The 21726-nt window shown below is 39.1% G+C and overlaps 1 protein-coding gene and 1 non-coding gene across 2 annotated transcripts in view; one reads left to right on the plus strand and one right to left on the minus strand.

Moving 5' to 3' along the window:
- The window catches only part of CRLF3 (cytokine receptor like factor 3), a 32801-nt gene extending 11360 nt beyond the window's left edge, over window positions 1–21441 (minus strand). The window contains exons 1-6 of the mRNA XM_069482280.1: window positions 21281–21441; window positions 8366–8573; window positions 5481–5568; window positions 4768–4945; window positions 2761–2983; window positions 1576–1708 (exon numbers count right to left, since the gene is read on the minus strand). Coding sequence (XP_069338381.1) covers window positions 1576–1708; window positions 2761–2983; window positions 4768–4945; window positions 5481–5568; window positions 8366–8573; window positions 21281–21409 — 959 coding nt within the window. The 5' untranslated portion in view covers window positions 21410–21441. The remainder of the gene's footprint in view (window positions 1–1575; window positions 1709–2760; window positions 2984–4767; window positions 4946–5480; window positions 5569–8365; window positions 8574–21280) is intronic.
- Window positions 3377–3439, plus strand: LOC138392748 (U7 small nuclear RNA). The gene has a single exon (XR_011235026.1). It is a non-coding gene; the product is annotated as a U7 small nuclear RNA (small nuclear RNA).
- Window positions 21442–21726: the final 285 nt, after the last annotated feature.

Consider the following 21726-nt stretch of genomic DNA (forward strand, 5'->3'; position numbering starts at 1 on the left):
TAGATTTTAGGTATGAGTCTCATTTTTTCTCGCTCTGTCGTTATTTTTCTGCTTAAATCATTCTTTCTTCATTAAGGGGTGAGAGGAGATGTCAAAAATGAGACAAAGCATAAACCAGTATATCCTAACAACTGTTGACAGTTCAAATTATTTAGCTGGAAGGGAACATGGCAACAGTGGCTTAGATAAAACTTTCAGATACTCTCCATGCCTTATGCAACAAGGGACTGAGAACTAGAGGAACCTGGGACAAGATTTCACATAAAATCCCATCACCTCAAGACATATTTGCAGGAGAGTTTCCTACACTAAGGTAAATATGGTGAAAATCAGGTAACCTTTACTTTTCTAAATCGAAACTGGGCTTTGGTTTCTAGGAAGAGCTATTTAGAAACATGACCAAAGAGAATACATTTTGGATAACATAAAAACAGGCAAAAGGATAATTTTCTAATACAAAATGAAATGGGCCAAGTGCACTGGCTCATGCCTGTAATCCCAGCACTTTGGGAGGCTGAGTTGGGAGGATCGCCTGAGCCCAGGAGTTCAAGACCAGCTTGGGCAACATGGCAAGACCGCCCACCAATACAAAAAATTTAAAAATTCGCCGAGGGTGGTAGCACATGCCTGTGTGCTAGCTACTCAGGAGGCTAAAGTGAGAGGACTGTGTAAGCCCAGGAGTTGGAGGTTATAGTGAGCTATGATCACACCACAGTACACTAGCCTGGGTGACAGAGCAAGACTGTGTCTCTAACAAAAAAAAAAAAAGGGAAGAAACAGAAAATGAATAAATTAATTGGTGGTAGGAGATGCAGACTAACTTTTAGTTTTTAGAGAGAAGTGTGTGTATTTGTGTATCTGTATATATATATATATATAATATGTTTACACTGATAAGTTGTCTCTCACAGAAACTTGCTCTTATTGATTCACAAAGGAAATAATTCTTGGCCTCTGGATTTTTTTTTTTTTGAGACAGAGTCTCACTCTGTTGCCCGGGCTAGAGTGCCATGGCGTCAGCCATGCTCACAGCAACCTCAAACTCCTGGGCTCAAGCAATCCTTCTGTCTCAGACTCCCAAGTAGCTGGGACTACAGGCATGCACCACCATGCCCGGCTAATTTTTTTCTATATATTTTTAGTTGTCCAGCTAATTTCTTTCTATTTTTAGTAGAGACGGGGTCTCACTCTTGCTCAGGCTGGTCTCAAACTCCTGACCTCAAGTGATCCTCCTGCCTCGGCCTCCCAGAGTGCTCAGATTACAGGTGTGAGCCACTGTGCCTGGCCTTAAAATTAACTTTTGAGAAAGATTCTATTTACTTCTATTTACCAAGAGGAAAAGAGACATAAACATATTATCAAGCATTTTATATACATTTCTCAGTTAATCTACATAATAACCCTTTGAATACAGATGAGAAAACTGAAGCAGAGAGAAATAAAGAAACCTTCCCAAAGTAACACTGCCTATAAATGATGGAATAAACTGAAGATATTTTGAATTCCAAGCTCATGCATGCTCTATGCACTTCATTGTACTACCAAGGCATGACAGATGTCTTAATATCTACTTGCCTGAATGTCAACGTCTGCCCACAGAAATAAGTTGGAGCACGGGAGTAGAGAACACCTGAGGATTCAGAATCATTCCGGAGTGCTATATTTCTTCGACTGCTCAGACTGTACCCCTCAAAACCAGTTGTCCACTCTTTTTAAAAAGCAAAGATATTGAAAATTATTATAATCTTTTGAGGAATTATCTTCAATACAGACACATTAAATAAAACCTGGAAGTGGAAGAGACTACTTTTAGGGCTCATTGGCAAGTTCAATAAACTAAAAAATTCAGTAACAGGGTATCATGGTCAGTCCCACAAATTACAAAAAAAGATCTTAGTATATTCCTACACAATTCTGGCACGGAAAATCAAATAAGTGTTACCTCCTATCTAATAAAACCATGGTTCAAGCTTATTCCATCGCAATTAAGAATTAATAAATGAATCTACATCTTCTAAAATAGTAATGCAGGAAAGAGACTAATTTCAAATCACAAGACTTTTAACAAAATGCCTCTCTCCAGATACTTCTTCTTCTTCTCTCTTTTTTTTTTTTTCTGAGACAGAGTCTCGCTCTGTTGCCCAGGCTAGAGTGCCATGGCGTTAGCCTAGCTCACAGCAACCTCAAACTCCTGGGCTTACGCAATCCTTCTGCCTCAGCCTCCCGAGTAGCTGGGACTACAGGCATGCGCCACCATGCCCGGCAAATTTTTATATATACATACATATATATATATATATATTTTTTTTAGTTGTCCAGATAATTTCTTTCTATTTTTTTTTTTTTTTTTTTAGTAGAGACAGGGTCTCGCTCTTGCTCAGGCTGGTCTCGAACTCCTGACCTCGAGCGATCCTCCCACCTCGGCCTCCCAGAGTGCTAGGATTACAGGCGCAAGCCACTGCGCCCGGCCTCCAGATACTTCTTGAGGGTTTGGAAAATCAGTATACTATGCAATATTTTCAATCTTTGGTTTGAGGTGATGCTAAAAATCCAGTCTAGCATTATTATTGGACTCTGAATATAAGAACTGATGAAAACAAAATCAAATGAAGTAATATGAGTAAAAGACATGCTCCGTGTTGTTCTCATCAATTCAGGATTTTGCTCTAGAAAAAAGGTTGTCAGTATATGGTCCTTAGCACAGAACACAAGTGTTCTAATATACAGTTAAGCTTTGGGAGTGAGAAGGAAACAGCATACCATGAGGCACCAACGTGGAATGCCCTATCTGGGGGACGCTCCATGGACTCCACTCCTGGCGGCCATCTCCTCGAGCACAGACTCTGAACTGATAATCAACATTGGGGTCTATGTGCAATACTATGAATTCAGTTTCCGAACCTACATATACGTCCTCAAAATGATTTGAAGTACATTTACGGAACTGGAGCCTGTAATCTTGGGCTGTAAAGTCGTCATCCACCTAAGGAAAAAGGCTGTACGTTAGGCAAAACTGACTTCTCTCAGCATTACTGCTTAAAAATGTTGAATGGGAGCATTTTAAACCAAGCATACAGGCCAACAAGCTGAATATGGGCTATTTTCAGGAAGGCCATAGGAAATATGCCATCACTATTTCCCTTCTTTTCTTTACTGAACCATGTATTCTATACTTCCCAATGTAATATAAAAAATTCTGCTTCCTTTGAAGAAATGGCATGTTTTCTAATCAATACCAAAGATAAAACATTCAAAATTCAAGGATAAGAATCCCACAACTATACATCATTCATATAACTGAGAAAATTAATATCCATGTTATATAAAAGACTCCTAAAAATTAACAGGAAACAAACTACCAGATATAAAATGGGCAAAAAGTTACAGTTCTTTTAGAATTTGTCTATCAGGTTTTCTGGTTTTTACTTGAGAGACCCCCTACCCCTCCCAAAAAAATGGGCAAAAGACATGGATGAGAATTCTACAGAATAAGAAATATATAGCCAGGCATGGTGGCTCACACCTGTAATCCTAGCACCCTGGGAGGCCATGGCAGGGGACTGCTTGAAGCCAGGAGTTCAAGACCATCCTGAGCAAGAACAAGACCCCATCTCTATAAAAAATAGAAAAAAATGAATCAGGTGTAGTGGCACACAACTGTAGTCCCAGCTACTTTGGAGGCTGAGGCAGGAGAATCACTTGACCCTAGGAGTTTGAGATTGCAGTGAGCTGTGATGACACCACTGCACTGTAGGCAGGGTGACAGAGCGAGACTGTCTCAAAAAAAAAAAAAAGAAAGAAAGAAATGTAAATAGCCAAAGAAAACATATAAATATACAACCTCATTTGTAATATGGAAAAATGCAATCTAAAACCACAATGCAATACCATTTTGGCAAAAGTATAAAGTTTCACAATGTGGATTAAGGCCAGGTATGATGGCTCACACCAGTAATCCTAGCACTCTGGTAGGCCGAGGAGGGAGGACTACTTAAAGCCCAGGAGTTTGAGACCAACCCAAGCACAAGCGAGACCCTGTCCCTATTAAAAACAGAAAAATTATCTGGGCATCTTGGTGCACACCTGTAGTCCCAGCTACTTGTAAGGCTGAGCCAGGAGGGCTGCTGAGCCCAGGAGTTTGAGGTTGCAGTGAACTACGATGATGCCAATGCATTCTACCTGGGGTGACAGAATGAGCCTCTGTCCCAAAAAAATAAATAAATAAAGACATGGATTAACAGACACACTGCTGGCAGAAGGCTAAATTGATACAATCATTTTGGGAAGTGTTTGGTATTACCCAATAGAGTACAGATCCAACAGAAACAAAAAATTAGCTGGGTGTGGTAGCACGCGTCAGTTACTCGGGAGGCTGGGGCAGGAGAATTGCTTGAGCCCAGGAGTTTGAGGTTGCTGTGAGCTAGGCTCATGTCATAGCACTCTAGACCCAGCAAGAGTGAGACTCAGTCTCAAAAAAAAAAAAAAAAAAGAAATCCTTAATTCACTGAGGTAAGTTTGGGAAATATGTGATGGGGAAAAATGTTGTGATACAGAGATTTTAAAAAGTACCTTCAAAGCTGTATCTCAAACTGGAAGAGCTACCTCAGTTCATGTTCCCTGTGACTTTATTTTAATTGTAAAGCAAAAGGGATTTTTCTTTGAGGAGAGAAGAAAATATTCTAGAGGTAATTAATGAAAAAATTTTAAAGGCCCCAAAATATCAAATCCGTAATGTGCAAGCCACTTCTACAATTCTGAATTACATACCTTACACCATCGTACTATGATGCCTCCAGGTTTCTCTATTAGTTCTTCTATCTGTACTGGTGGGCGAGATGCTACTGTTCCATGCTTAAAAATGTGGTCTTTCACTATGTTAAGAACTGAGTCATCCAATTGAGCAGATAAACAAGGCACATCAACCAATAAAGGCACTTCTGGTAAGCTGAGGAAACAAAGCTCAGTTTATGAGACTTTTAACTGAGAGTTAAAGATACAAGGACTATTTTAGAGCAGTCACATGCTTGAAGGATCCTGAAGCCCAGTAAGTGATTCTCACGGCAGTGAGGGCTTTTGCAAGGCGTTCCATAAAGATCCTCTTCTCAAATAAATATAAGCAAGACAGAAAATTGGTAGAATCACAACTGTCAAGCTTATACCAAAAGATCTGCTTTACTGAAATATGACTCAATTTCAATGACATGTTCAGAATTTCTAAAATTTAACAACTGTCTTATACATTGGAATTGAAGAAAATCTGTAGTAATACTATAGCAAAGACTGCAATCACAACTATTTCATACTAGTAATAGTGGTAATGGGCAGTGAAACCTTGAAAAATATATCCTCCATCTCCCTTAATCAGAATCTTTAACAGAGAAAACAGGCAAAAAACCAAAAAACAAAATAAACAAGCAAACAAACAAAAAGACATAGTTTAAATGCTTAAAAGTAAGTCCAAAAGGCAAAAACTCTATTACCTGTCCAGTTGAATGTGTGAGGCCTTTTTGGTAAAGCTCCACAGTTTTTCATTTTGTTCTCCTACACCACCAAGTATGGCGATCTCACCTACAACCAAGAATAAGAGAACTAGTAGAGTGAAAAGCAGTCACATTATAAAGTAATCCACACAACTCACGTCCAGGTGGGTCTCTGGTTTTCTTGCAAACAAATGTTAACTGGTGGCATAGTCAAATTCCCAAAAAATAGAAACTATTTTAGAAGTGATTCTAAGGTTAAGCCTAGAGGAAAAGGGATACACAACTACAACATTTTGCCAGAGATGAATTCTGCTCTAAAAGAGGAAATCTCATTTGTCAACCAATTTTAGGCAAAGCAGAAGGTCCAGGGACTTTTTCCCAGCCTTCCTACAGAATCTTTATCAACTCTAATAGGAGCCAGTACAAAATGCTACCCTGACAGGAGCAATAGGGCCTACAGTCTTCAAAAAACCAAATGATGCACTTCTGTTTTCCTAAAAGAATATCATACATTAGATTAGAAATTATTCAACAGAACGATAAAAAGGAAATGCTAGATAGAGGCATATGAAAATGACCAACTTCTATGTCCCTCCTCAGCCCTAAGAATGCTGCCAGAACTCTTTTCCATCTGCAAGTGCCCTGGACTTAAGTTTTTTGGGATCATATGACCTTCTTCACCAAAAGAAAAACAGAAACATATTAAACATTGCCTAAAAATCTTCAAAATTCCATAAAAAAGTTTTTTATCCCTTGGGAGGAGGGGGAGGGAAGAGTTTGAAATTAAAAATAATTCTGAAGTATAAGAAAATTCAAGCATCAAATGCTATAACAAACATGTATGTGCCTCATAGGATTTCTTTTCTAAAACAAAACCAAATGGTCAGTCCTCAGGGTGATGGGTGTATACTCCTGACCTGTGCTGAACTGCTTCTTGGTTTGTTTCCAAATGCAAAGCCTCCAGGGAAAGACATTCTGTGGTGCTGCTAAAAGGAATTTTCTCAAAGGCACTGTTGTGGTCAGTGGTAAACAAACACTTCTCATTGAAGGTAAGACAAAAATGTAATTAGCATGTAAAGATAACACTAGTGCCATATTCTAAGTGGGACAAAAGGGGATTTAATTTCCAGGTGGAGTGACAGACTTGTGAGTCACCCACACTTTTTATCCTAACAGCATTCACTCTGCAGAATGGATGGTATTCAGGCTCCTTTCCTGGCTCCTTTTCCCCAATAGCCCCTTCAGTGTCGGCATCCCTTAGTGTTCTCCTCCCTGCCACCTGCTCTTCTCAGATTATATGATATCTCTTGAAGATTCTACTTACTCCCATGGATTCAGATTTGATGTACATGCCATTCAACTGCCACTTGCACATCTCCAGGTATGATCTCTTTATTATATGTATAAAAAATTACTTTTTATTTCTTTTTTTTCCCCTGTCAGTCTGTTTCTAGGGGAAAAAAATAACTTTACATTCATATATACATATTTTTTATATAACAGAGATGAGGGTCTCGCTCTTTCTCAGGCTGGTCTCGAACTCCTGAGCTCAAGCAATCCTCCTGCCTTGGCCTCCCAGAGTGCTAGGATTACAGGCGTGAGCTACCTCTCTTGGCCTCCAGGTATGATCTCTCTCCTAAGACTCATCCCCATATTTCCACATTAAGCACCTCAACCTCAACATGCCCAAGCCAAATGCCAAACCACCCACTAAGGCCCTTCCCTCCTCCTTCATTTCCTAGTGTCAGTAATGGCACCACCATTCACTTGGTCACCCAAAACCAGCCTGGTTTTGGTCATCGTAAATCCTTCCTTTTCCCCTCTATCCTATATCCAGGTAATCACTAATAATCAATAGTCACTGATCAATAAAAATCATCAATAATTCTATTTCCAAAAAAATCTCTTAAAACCAGCACTGCCTCATCATCACCTTCCACTGCTTTTACCATTTCCCACCTGCATTACTGCCACAACTTTCTAATCAGTCTCTTTTTTCTCCAGGTTTACAATCTCTAATAGAGTCTTTAAACTATAGGCGGGGTCATTTAAAAAAAAGGAAAAAAAAGTAAATCTGATCATGTAACTCTGCTACTTAAAATGCTTCAGTAGATTCATTCTTGAATATGCCACACTCCACTCATGACGTTACTTCTGCTTGGAATTATGCTGTTACCTCCTCTTTTTCTTTTGTCTGCTTGATGAATTTCTTTAAGCCTCCGTACAAATCCTACAGAAAGCTATCCTACACTTTTTCCAGACCCAGTTAAGCAACTCCTCCTCTGTGCTCCAGTAAGGTCTTAGATAGATCTCTCTCAGCATGTGTGTCTCTCCCACTGGGCTGTAAACCCCAAAGAGCAGAACTGTTACCTCTTTATTTTACGTGCCTGACAAAGACCTACTCGCCTGCTGAAGGAAGTAAGGCAGACATGAAGAAAGGAGGGTAGCAGGGCATGACTCAACCAAAATAACTGGCTAAAGACAAAAATATAACAATTTCAGGAATAAACACCAATTACATTTTTAACCTTCTAAAAAGAACAATGAAATTAAATCTGTAAACCATGAACATTCTGAAAAATGTTTGAACAGACTTAAAACGATGTTAAAATTGTTATGTTAACAGTGAACGAGATATTATTATAACAGAACCATTTGAGAAAAATCATTTACTCCTTCTTGTTTTGTAAATGATTATAACTAACACTTCGATTAGACTTACCCTGGGATAACATACTATACATCTTTCATCCTATATTTCAAACTATCTCAAGGTAGGAACATCCTAAATACCCCACAGACAGCAAGAAGCCTGTGGTACCCTGAGAAATCAGCAAAGTGTCAATCTGAATGAACCACAATTAACAGGCTCTCTGGACTCCCACCTTCTCGGACTAAGTCCTCTGCAGTGTTAACTCCGTGTTCTATGAGCTTCTGACAGTCATCTAGTGGTTTAATGGTCTCCTGTTCAATAGTATCCACTTCCTGCAAAAGGGTCACCAATCGCTCATCCAGGAGCTTCCCAAGGGTTCCCTTTAAATCATTAAAATGCTGTTTGAGAACATCCCTTGTTTGTGATGCACTCTCTTTGATCTGAAAAGAAATAATATAAAAACTCAAAATCAGAATCTCTAAAAAAGGCTATCCTCAGACATCATTCATAATAATCCAAAGGTACCACAGAACCATCACCTTTCATTTATTTAAAAGAATTTTTAAATTGAAAGTGTATATATTTAAGGTGAACAGCATGTTTTGATACACATATACAAAATGAACTGGTCATTACAGTCAAGCTAATTAACATGTATATCTTTTCATATGGTTACCTTTGTGTGTATGTGGTGAGAACACTTAAGATCTCTCTTAACAAATTTCAAGTATACAAATAGTATTATTAGCTACAGCCCCCATCCTGTACATTATATCTCTAGAATCTATTCAGTGTACATAACTGAAACTTTATACCCTTTGACGAACATCTCCCACTCTCCCTACCCCCATCCCTGGTACTCAGCTTCTATGGATTGGACTTTTCTTTACCCCCTTGGAGACAGTCTCACTCTGTCACCCAGGCTGGAATGTGGCATGATCATTGCTCACTACAGTTTTGAACTCCTGGGCTCAAGCAATGCTCTTGCCTCAGCCTCCCAAGTAGCTAGGACTACAAGTGTGCGCCCACCACATCTGGCTATTTTTTTAATTTTTTGTAGAGATGGGGGTCTCAATATGTTGCCCCGGCTGGTCTCAACTCCTGGGCTCAAGGGATCCTCCCACCTCTGCCTCCCAAAGTGTTGGGATTATAGGTGACAGCCACCACCTGAATTTAACTTTTTTAGATTCCACATGTAAGTAAGATCACACAGTAGTTCTCTTTCTGTGTCTGGCTGATTTTACTTAGCATAATATCCTATGTACTGCACTGGGTAAAATAACTGGCGCATCGTTGTTCTCATTAAATAAATGTTAGGAATTAGTATTTGTACAAAGTAGTTCTGGGCAACAGCATGTTTCAGTACAAAAAATTTTAATTACAAGGGGATTAAAATTCATTTTACTGAAAATGAAGCAAAGAAATGGTAGATTAGAAAGCCACAATACAAAAAAAAAAAAAATTACCTCATGTATAAAATGCCCTCATTAGGCTAAAAGAAAACTAAGAATTTAATTAAAATCCAAAGAGACTCATAAGAGGCAGAGCTGGGACCATGACTTAATCCTTTTTGAGTCATGGTTCTCTCTGTGAATCTCAATGAGAGATTTATAGAGCCTATTCCGCAAAAAATGAATAATCTATACCCTAAAAAAATTATTCAATTTCAGAAGTTTACAATTTCCATCAGATCCAAACCATGGCTTGCCTGGAGCAGTAATTATGAAACTTTGTTTGCAGAAGAATCAGGTAAGACTGCTTGTTATAATTCAAACTGCAGGGTTCATCCCAGACCTACTGAACCAGCTTAGAGGAGGGGCTGAAGGAGTGTATGGAGTGTGTGCTTTTATAAGCACACCTGTGATTCTGCGGCCCACTTTGTGGCAAACACTGCCCTAAGTCTACAGAGCCCAGATTAAGAACCCCTTTTCTAGGATAAGACAGGAAAATCTTTACATCTCACACATATTTTGAAGACAAATAGGTTGTTTGTACAGACACCAGATTTTTTTTTTTTCTTTTAAAGAATTCAGGGCCAGGTGTGGTGGCCCACACCTGTAATCCTAAGCACTATAGGAGGCAGAAGCGGGAGGATTGCTTGAGCTCAGGAGTTCTAGACCAGCCTGAGCAAGAGTGAGACCCCTCTCTACTAAAAATAGAAAAATTAAGTGGGTGTGGTGGCATGTGCCTGTAATCCCAAATACTCAGGAGGCTGAGGCAGGAGAATCGCTTAAGTCCAGGAATTGAGGTTACTGTGAGGAAGGCTGACACCATGGCTCTCACTCTAGCCCAGGTGACAAAGCAAGACTCCATCTCAAAAAAAAAAAAAAAAAAGCTAAGAATTCAGGTAACATGCAATTCATTTTCTCTCACTTAATAGGAAAATTCTAACTATAAGCCACTGAGTTGAATTAAAGCAAACACAGCTAGCTCTCTGGGAGGCCAAGACGGGTGGATCGTTTGAGCTCAGGAGTTCGAGACCAGCCTGAGCAAGAGCGAGACCCTGTCTCTACTAAAAAAAAAAAAAAAAAATAGAAATTATATGGACAACTAAAAATATATATAGAAAAAATTAGCCGGGCATGGTGGCACATGCCTGTAGTCCCAGCTACTCAGGAGGCTGAGGCAGAAGGATTGCTTGAGCCCAGGAGTGCTAGGCTGATGCCACAGCACTCTAGCCTGGGCAACAGAGTGAGACTCTGTCTCAAAATAAATAAATAAATAAATAAATAAAAAATAATAAAATAAAGCAAACACAGGGCTGTGGCTGTGGCTGCCACAATGCACCATGCCCCTTAAGCCCCATTTAAAAACATAGAAAAACAAACACAGTTTACTACCCTAGCCTTAACTTTCTCTTAACAATAGAGTTTGAAGTAGAAGAAAAATCTACCAAGAGAGAACATATCAAAATATGAATAAAGGACAATATTTCAACAGTTAATAAAGAAATTTAGAAAGTTTTCTATTCATTCTCTAATATTAAATTTAAAAAGCAGAATATTGTTTTCCAGCAATGTTTATAACCATGTAAAAATATATATATATATGCCCATGCCCAAGGACTAATACAGAAAAAAAGAACAGCCTGATTTGCTGGGTGAGCAGATCACAGAAACAATTTTCTCTCCTTTTGACATTAATGTAATTACAACGATATTTGTGCAGTTAGAATTCCTTAAATCATAAAGAAAGTGAGAAATTCTAATTTAACTAACTCTGTAGTTACCAGAGAACTTTCATGAAATAAATCCAAGTCAAAATTAAAAAAAAAAAATCAAGAAAAAAAGGCCATAAACCTAAAATGTACTTGATTTGGTTCACCACGCAAACTGTGGGATCCTTGAGAATTGGGCCCTTACCTGCATAGCAACTGATAAATGAATGTTGTCGAATAAAAAAAAGAAGTTAATCTAATCTGTCACATGATTAGTTTTTAAAAAGTTAATCGTGTGTGTTTTAAAGAACTTTTTAAAAGAACTGGAGAGAGAATGCTTTATGATTTTAACATATAACCATTTTGAAATGCAGAATCTCAGGCCCCATCTAGAACTACCAAATTAGAACCTGTATTTTTAACAAAACCCTCAGGTGATTTGTACACACATTACAGATACCAGAATAAATGAAGACATTGTGTCAGAGCATTGTAATACATTTTAAACCACTACCATCAAGAGGAAACTCTGCAGTTGAGCACTATATCACCAAGGTCCTATCTCGCTCTTTAACGGATACAGCATACACAGGAAGTATATTGGTTAGGTAAAGTCAATTTCCTCTTTTGAAAGAATTCAAAAGCTCCTTCAGCAGTTGCAGAGCCTATGTTTTGTTTTTGTTTCAGAACCTCAGAAAAAAAGGAAGTATGTGAACATAAAGCAGTGAGAGAGCTAGGGAAGAGAGAGTCCATTTCCAAACCTACCTCCTGTGCTCTCATTATAAATGTGGTCCCTTTTGTTCATAGAATCCCAACCATTGCCATTTCAAACCTGATACTACCTTGGAATCATTTTCTTCTCCCTGAAATAGTTCACAGTTTTAAAGCCCAGTCACCTTTAATCCAATTATGTAACTAATCAAGTTCACTTGCTTGGCCTTATGAAACCAATTTAAAAACGCGGACTTTACTGCTGAGTGAACTTCTTCATAATTGATGTGATACCAATGGTCCAGTGTGTTCATTGTTAACACAATAAATCTTCACAACAACTGAGAGGTGGCTCTGTATTGCTTACAGCTGAAGAAAGTGAAGGTGAAACAAGATACTTTATCAAAGGCTTCATAGTGCCTAAAACACTGATTCCAAACACTATGCTCTTTCACTAGACTAAGCTGTTTTAGTACTTAAAGATCACATTTTAAAGAGTTTCCAGGTAACTCTGTAAATTATGTATAGACTCTTCCTACTATAACATGTATTTCTTGCCCTTGTATAAAGAATTGTGTGGTAGACAAACAATCAGTCTCGAATGCTACCTAGCTATCTAGAGAAAAAAACAACTGTGGTGGTTTGTAACAAAGTAGATTTAAGGGGAATACAACCGACAGTCAAGGTCTCAAAAAGCAAACTAATATACATTGTTTATGTTGATTAATAATATTCTGAAATAATGTTCCACTAAAATCTCTAGTGTAACAGAACACTAAAACTTAACAAAGTTTCCACCAAAACTGAGTTTAACCCCAAAGCAACTGTTTTTAAAGTTTTAACATGATGAGCTCACAAAATGCCAAAAATTCATCAAGTTTATACCTCAGTACTAAGCCACTGGAAAGCCTAGGGAATATTTCCTTCACAACCCTCCAAAACAACAGGGACTGATACATTGTCCTCCAGTGTTTAGCTACTAAAAAGTCATAAAATCTATGTACGTAGAACCTGGTTTAAGATACTTCCAGTCTTGTGGCAATATACAGTTGCTATATTAATATAATATTGTATTTCAGGAAATTAAGTAACTAGAATCTCCCTCCACTATCTTCTCTAAAACATGCATTTCCATGACTTGATAGGAGAATTTTTATTCTCCAGGTTTAATCTAAGAATTTATTTTCCTAATTGCTTTGCTAATAGGAAACTAAAACTACTTTATAATTAGAGACTGGCTTTAAAAACTATTAACTAACAAGAACATACTAATCAAAAAAGACAAAGCAAAGATATAAAATAGTCAACTGAAATTAAAGAAGCTAACAGAAAATTTTTTTCTCAGTTCATACAAAAAGCACTACCTCAGCTATTTGTCTTTGCACTGACACCAAGATATTAGTCATTAACAATACTGGCAGTAACAATATAGCAGTAGCTATCATCTACCGAATACCTACTGTGTGCCAGGTACTTATGGTCTCGTTTAAATTCCACCAGAACTCAGTGAAGAAAGTATCTGTAACATGTGAGAGTGAGAGAGATGAATCTGCTCATATCACAAAGCTAGTCAAGTGGCAGAGAATTTGAATTCAGTCTGACTCAAACATGGACTTGTAAGCAGAGCTACATTGCCTCTTGTTCCTCTTATAGTTAAGCTTTTTCTTTGTTTAATGCTTATTTGAAAACTTTCAAAAAGAAAAAGAATATCCTATGATTTGGTAGTCTGTTACATTAGTGGCCCCCAGTGAATCAGGAACTTACATCTCCTGGTACTCATGGTCTTGTATGGTCTTGTGCAGTCCTCTCCCCTGGAATCTGGGCTGGGCTTGTGACCAGCAATGTAGTCACATGTGCATAGCAACAGAGAGAAACTGATGCTGTGCAAGTTCCAGGACTCAGCCTTCAGAAGACTTGTCAACTTCTGCTTTTGGAGACCCTAAGCCACAAACGAAGTATGGCTATCTTGCTGGAGAGGACAAGCGGAAGGGGAGAGGAAAGAAGAGGAGGAGGAGGAAAGAGGGAAGAAGGGGCAAAAAGAACAGAAGGGATAGAGGAAGAGAGGGAAAGAAGGAGAAAGGGAGTAAGACTGGCACCAAGGCCCAGGTATGCCAGCGTTCCAACTGAGTCCTGCTAATACTAAGGCTCCCAAGATGTAAGCAAACATTCTGTCTTGGACATTCCAGCCTCAGCTGCCATCTGACTGCAACCACGAGAGTGTTGCCAAGCAAAACCAGGAGAACTGCCTAACTGAGCCCTGGTCAACCTCCAGAATTGTAAGCAAATAAAATGGTTGCTTTTTAAGCCATTAAGTTTTGGCATAGTTTATTATGCAGCAATAGATAAGCAAACCATATGAAAAAAAAAATGTGTAATTCCTGATATTCTGCATTAATGAATAGGCTGCATATAATCAAGACCACAGACAATCTAAGAAGAATGCCTGCAAAAGTACACCCACAACATTCATAAAGGCACTCATTCAACATTTATTAAGGTCAGTATGTGCCAGGAATTGGGGTTATAAAGGCATGGCCCTGACCTCAAAAACTCTCTTTCTGGTAATGGAGATGGCATGCACAAGTAACTATAATAAAATGTATTAAGTTCTTACATAAGTGGGGCAACCACAAACTGTCATCAGAGCTTTAAAAGGGCATTCTGCTGGGAAAGAGAATAGGAGACATTTAAAGAATAAGTTGTCAGTTGGAGAAGTAGAGGATGCTACCCTGAATAACAATAATATTTAGTGGTATTATTATTGTGGCCAATATTAATTTAAAATTTTCTATGTCCTGGGAATTGTGCTAAGCACTTTAAATACATTCCTCATTTTAATTCCCATGCTGGGCAGGTAAAGTAGGCACTATCCTTATCCTCATTTTACAAATAAGGAAACTGAAGATCAGGAAAGTGGACTTTCTCAGCTTCTCATGGCTAATAGAGACAAGTAAAATAACTGCAAATATTAGTGATTCACTGATAGCCCTCAATAATAAAAGGCTGTCCTACATTTGTTTGGCTTTTTAGATGGCAAATGAGTCATATTTACCAGGTAATAAGAATAGTTCTTGGCTAGGCGCAGTGGCTCATGCCTGTAATCCCAGCACTCTGGGAGGCCACAGCGGGAGGATCGCTTGAGGTCAGGAGTTTGAGGACAGCCTGAGTAAGAGGCTGTCTCTACCAAGAATAGAAAAAAATTAGCCAGGCATAGTGGCAAGCACCTGTGGTCCCAGCTACTCGGGAGGCTGAGGCAAGAAGATTGCTTGAGCCCAGGAGGTTGAGGTTGCAGTCAGCTATGATAATGCCACTGCACTCTAGCCTGGGTGACACAGTGAGACTCTGTCTCAAAAAAAAAAAAAAAAACTTCTCTATCAAAACTATACATACATTACAATCTACATTGAAAAAAAAATCTACACAGAAACATACCTCTGATGTTCACACACTTTTTAATTAACATCACTGAGTTTAACAATACTGATTCAGAATGCTTGTTTCAATTTTCGACCTCTTCTTGTATTTCAGGTGAATTCTGGACTTAACATGCAGCTTTCAGTGTGTCATATTTAAAGACAATTTGTGAAAAGATGGCTGAAAAGCCAATATAAATACGTGCTCTTTCTCACACTAACATAGTCATGTGCCATATAACAACTTTCTGGTCAATGACGACCACATATACAATGGTGGTCCCATAAGATTATATTTTTTTAAATTTCTTTTTAAAAAATTTTTTAGAGAGCCTATCTCCAAACAATGAGATTATAATATCATATTTTTATTGTATCTTTTCTATGTTTAGATACACAAATACCTTTTTTTGGAGACACAGTCTCTGTCAACCAGGCTGTCACCCACAAGTCCTGGCCTCAAGCAATCCTCCTGCCGCAACCTCCCAGGGTGCTAGGATTATAGGTATGAGCCAGTTCACCTGGCCGAGATACACAAATACTTACCATTGTGTTACACCTGCCTACAATATTCAGTACAGTAACATGTTGTACAGGTTTGTAGCCTATGAGCAATAGGTTACATACAGCCTAGTCTCAGAACATATTTCCATCCTTAAGCAACACATGACTGTGTATATGTAGCTTTTTTTTACCCCACTTGGTTGCAATTATTTAGTTTTGCTTCTGGTGTTTTGAGGTATCTGAATCAATAAATTTCAGCCTACCACCAACAAATGCTCCATAAGTATCTATGTATTAGTAATAGATTCTATTTGCCTGTGCATTTAATCTTAGGCCGCACACTGGAAAATGTTCTTGATAAATGCTTATAATACACTAAACAAAAGAAAAAAATTGGATACAAAGTTGCATACACAGTAGTCTCTCAACTTTGCAGAATATGTACAGAACGATACACCAAAACATTAAATGCAGTTTCTGTTAATAGAAATATAGGTTATTTTAAATTATTTCATATGTTTTTGGTTTTCCCTAAATTTAGATTTAACCTTTTCTTAGAATACTATAATAGGGACATTTTAAGTACTACTGCCGTAACAAATTACATTCAAACAGATTTTTGTACTGTTTTGAAAACGGGTAAGAGAAGGGGAAGTGGGAGATAAAAGGAGCAATAATAGCTTTCTTTTCTTTGCTAAACTACTAAGACTTCCTGTCTTGGTTTTCTGAAATAACTTACTTTTTTTTTCCACTGAGTCCTGTATCTGTCCCAGTCTTTAACTAGTATGTTACATGTTTTCAAATCCTGTAGGAATAATGATCTATAGAGAACCTGGTGTTACACATTAGGAATATCAAGAATACTATTAATAGTTATTAGCCAGGTGTGGTGGCACGTGCCTGTACTTCCAACTTGAGCCCATGAGTTTGGGGTTGTAGCGAGCTAAGATCACACCACTACACTGTAGCCTGGGTGACAGAGTAAGACTTTGTCTCAAAAAAAAAATTAAAAAATGTAAAATGAAAACAAAATACTACAGAAGACATCCATCAAATGGTCACATTACAGATATTAAGACATGCTGGGACAAGCACTGGCTTGAGATTGTCAATCATTCACTTGTGTATCTTTTTATAATTATCTAACAAATGTCTAATATTTCAAACAATGTTTTAATCTTGAGAATAAGCCACAGCAATTTATGAAGATATACCTTTAGATTAAACTATAGAAATGAGTAAAGAGATGAAGTGGTCATGGTGTACTCTAAGGCAGTGTGCCTCAATTTTTAAGTTGTATACATCTCACACCTGGTGATCTTGCTAAAGCACAGACTCTGGTTCAGTAGGTCTGAGGTAGGGCCTGAGATTCCACATTCTTCACAAGCTCCCAGGTGATGCCACTGCTGCAGGTCACAAACCACATTCATAGTAACAAAGATCTAAGGGACGTCACTGGCCAGAGCTGGGCTGGGCCCTCACTAAATAGTATCTTAATTAGGTACCAGGATCAGACCATTTACTCTGAAGGAGCAGAGACTTGCTTTTGTCAGTGCTCTGAGAGGCACTGAATCACATAACTAAAAGGCATATGAAAGCCCACATATTCATTTTATAGAGTGAACTATAACTGCACACAAACTAAAATACTGGCATTTCCCACCATTGGCTCCTCCAGTACCTCAAGCTAATCCCCCTTTGATAACGTACAAAGATGGAGCTTTTGCACCAACAAAGCTTAAGCACCAGGTCCTGGACTGTGGCAATGTCATCAAAGTAGTGCCACCCTGTGATGCCTGAATAGCCAGCAGACATCACTACGTGACATCTTGATCAGTTATCTGTACTTATAACAAGCAAAAAAGACAATGATGAAAAACACAACAGAAGCAAAATCTAAAAATAAATATACAAGAACTTAGGTTTTTCTTATTTGTTTTGTTTTCAGGGGTACTCATCTAATTAATAATCAGCCACCCAATTCCTTAAAAAACACAATATGCTAAAACTCACACACAAGAAGAAAAAGGAAGGAATAAATTCATGAGGGCAGTGGTCTATCTCCCTGACCACTGTATCTAGGTCTGGAAGTATCTCAGACCTACAACAGGCACTCAATAAATATTTATTGAGTGAATGAACAAATAAATATTTAAGGAGAGTGGGAGTTAATTTCTTTGGTATTTACATTTAGTACCAAGGATTCCAGAGAGCTGTAAGAGAACTGTTCTTAATGATTTCAACATCAGCTAGGCCAGGTTGGCTGTAAACATTATCTGATTTCCTGAAGACAACAAATAGCTCTTTAGCTTTTAACTTACTCAAACGGTAAGAGTTACAGACAACCCTTGCATTCCTACATAGAACTTCCTTTTCTCTGAAAACAGAGGGTAGGGCCCAAACTTAACCACAAAAGAAACTGCTGCATGTTGGCAGTTGTTTTTGACAGAATAACTTAAAGAGACTTTTATTCTTCTTCCTTCTAGACTTTCATACACATGATTTCTTAATATGAGACAAATTTCATGCAAGATTTTAAAGGGTAAGAAACAAAAGCAAAGATAAAAAAGTATGCCAAGAATTCCTGAAAAGGTTGGACAAAAAGTTACCATGTGTTCCAGCAATTCCTAGGTATATTCCACAAGAATGGAAAACATCCACACAAAAAGCTGTACACAAATGTTTATAGCAGCATTACTCATGATAGTCAAAAAGTTGAAAGAAACCAATGTCCGGTAATTGATGAATGGATAAAGTGTGGTATATCCATACAACAATTATAATTCAGCCGTAAAAAGGATTGAAGTACTGATACATGGATGAACCCTGAAAACATTATGCTAAATCAAAGAAGTCAGTCACAGGGGCTACATATCATATGAGTCAATTTATATGAAATGTCCAGAATAAGCAAATCCATAGACAGAAAGTATTAATAGTTTAGTGGTTGCCAGGGGCTGGGGGCATTGACAGCTAGGAGTATGGGGTTTCTTTCTTTCTTTTTATTTCTTTCTTTTTTGTAAGCCTGAAATGAAGTTTATTGATGAAAGACAAGATAGGTTTACAGAGCAAGAGCAAGATACATTCACCATAGAACAGCGAATGGGCCTCTTGTCATAACAACAAGGCCTCGGATTTCTTTTTAGGGTGATGAGAATGTTCTTGTATTAGACAGTGATGACGGTTGAACAACTCTGTGAATATACTAAAAACTGCTGAATTATAAACTTTAAGGAATAAATTTTATGGTATGTGAATTAAATCTCAATAAAGAAGTATATGCCAAAAGGAAATAAAATCAGCAAGTAAAAAATATAGACAAAAGGTAGCATCCCTTCCTCTCTGCTCTTCCCATCCTTCCCCCATGCAAAATCTTTGACTAAACGGTCAGACATTTTATGTAGTTATTCTGAAAATGACTGGGACCCTAACCACCAAATAAAAGGAGCTGCTTATTTTGATAATATTTTTGTAACACAGACCTTCCTTAAAATGCAAGTTGACAGAGGACTTATTCCACAAACCCAAACATGCACAATGCACTAGAATTAGCTTTGAGGAGAGACACTGTTGTAACTGGCATTGGCACAAAACACATTCTGGTTCACAAAAGAGAACTACACTATTACTCAGTCTAGTTAGAAGGCAGTGTCACCAGTAACCTAATTGTGATGGATGTTCTTTTGGTGTTTTCTGTCTCAAGCCTGAGACAATGGGCCTCAAAAACAAAACAAAAGCCCATACTAAAACTACACTAAATTATAGGTAAGTATGTACAGTATTTAAATTATTGGATATAAAATGTAAAAGAATATAGGCTTGGAAATTGAACACTAAATCATCCAGAATGGGGTCACACTAAATTCTTTTTAAAGTATCCAATATTACATGAGAAATTAATAACTACTCCCAGGTACTAACCTCATTCATTTCGTGTCAACTCTACTGCTTAACTGCTGATGCAGAGTTAAACAACAGTCATGCTCATACATAATATATCTTAACTAGCTGAAACGTCAGTGATATAATAAGAGGTATTTTAATCTCTTTCTTTTTAAACAATGTCCTAGATTTACAACCTCCATTTCAAAAGAGGAGAAGGAATAATGCAGATGTTTTCAAAGGGAAATTGAGAAGAGCGCATTGAAAGGCCTTGAAAAGTATTCATCAAATCAAGACAGTCATATCTAGATTCTGCTCCCAGTTCTGGTACTAAAATACAAATGATGCCTGCCTTACACCAGCTCTACAAGGATTTTAAAATATATAAAACCCAATGCATGTTGAGTACCCTTAATGATGAGAATATCCAAAGACACTGTTATCACGGCACTATTCTACCATTTTCAGATTCCGTGCAGTATGGGAGTTCCTAGCACAACATCTAGTGTGATCTAGAGAAATGCAGATGGAATCCTATCCACTCAAAAAGCATTTATTAAGCACTTATGTTAATAGCCTGAGGATTATCTGTCCTGTCACACATTGGCAGTGGGTTATATCTTTTTCTGTATGTTTGAGGGTGTGGAGAATCCATGTGGCTTTCCCATACCTTTGATAACTCCTTCCCCATGGAACAGTTAACTGCACCACTTGAAAGTATTTAGCTTCTCCTTCCAGTCCTCCTCTCTTTAAATCCGTTTTCCCCTTTCCCACGCCTTTGTAGGCCCTCTCTCAAGCATTTCATTTTCCTTCTTCTGCCCATCCAACATAGCTTCACCTTCACCTTAAATTCTAATCTAAACCATCTAGAACAGGCTTACTCTAAATGATTTTTTTAAACGCATTCAAGGTCATATGAGATATTATTCAGGCCTAAATCCCATTCATTTAGTGTTAACCCTACTGGTTCTCAAGCCCTACCTCTCCACTCTCTCTCTTTAGTCCTCCCCTTCCAATGTCCTTTTTGTCTCCACCGTTTGCTCTCCCCAGGTCACTGCCCCCACCTTTTCCTCAGGCTCTCTAAAATCAATCTCTATCCACCGCAGATTTTCCCAAATAATCTCCACTTCCCCTAACTCATCACCACCCTCTGTGATTCCCTCGGATTTTGCTCTGGTCCTTCATTCTCCCCAACTTCAGACACCACCCCATTCCCATCACTGCCCCACAAAGTTGAGGGAACGTTCCTCACACTCTTCCTCGCTCCGTCAAACTTATCTCCCCCTTGATCTCCCCAGCTCCCACGTCCCCCATTCCCACACCTTACTAAGTCTCCTTTCACCTTCAGAGCCTCTTCCCTTCTCCCTTCAGAGTTTTCGTACAGTCCCACCCCTTGGAGCCCTCACTGCCCTCGCCCACCGCCCAGCACCCCGCGCCCTTCCCGCGGCCCACAGCACCCTTCCGGGCGCGGCCCTCCGACCTGCCTCCGCGCCTCCTGCAACCCTTGTAGCCGATGGCCCAGCTCCCGCCGGTAGCTCTGCGCCGCCTCCACGTTCTCGCGGGCTTCCTGCAGCAGCACCTCGGGCTCCACTTCCATCGTCCCCTTCATCCGGCCGCGCGGCCAGCGGCTGCGGGCGCGGGTTCCCAACTGTGCCCGGCGCCGCCGAGCGGCCCGGCGCTGCCTCGCGCAGGCGTAAAGACCGCCCGGCCCCGCCCCACTACGCCCAGCCCCGCGGCGGCCTTGATTGACGGCTGCGCGGACAGCGCCCCGTGCGTGGCGCCCGGGTCCTAGCGCCGCCCTTCCGGCCACTCCCGTTACCCCTGCCCTGCTGAGTAACAGCTCGGCGCTGGGCAGTTCCCCAGGAAACGCGCGAAGGTTTGGCGGGATTAACAAAACGCTAAGCGCTTCGTACATTTTATCTCATT

This window comes from Eulemur rufifrons, chromosome 9 (genome assembly GCF_041146395.1).
Source record: "Eulemur rufifrons isolate Redbay chromosome 9, OSU_ERuf_1, whole genome shotgun sequence".
In the NCBI taxonomy this organism is placed as follows: Eukaryota; Metazoa; Chordata; class Mammalia; order Primates; family Lemuridae; genus Eulemur; species Eulemur rufifrons.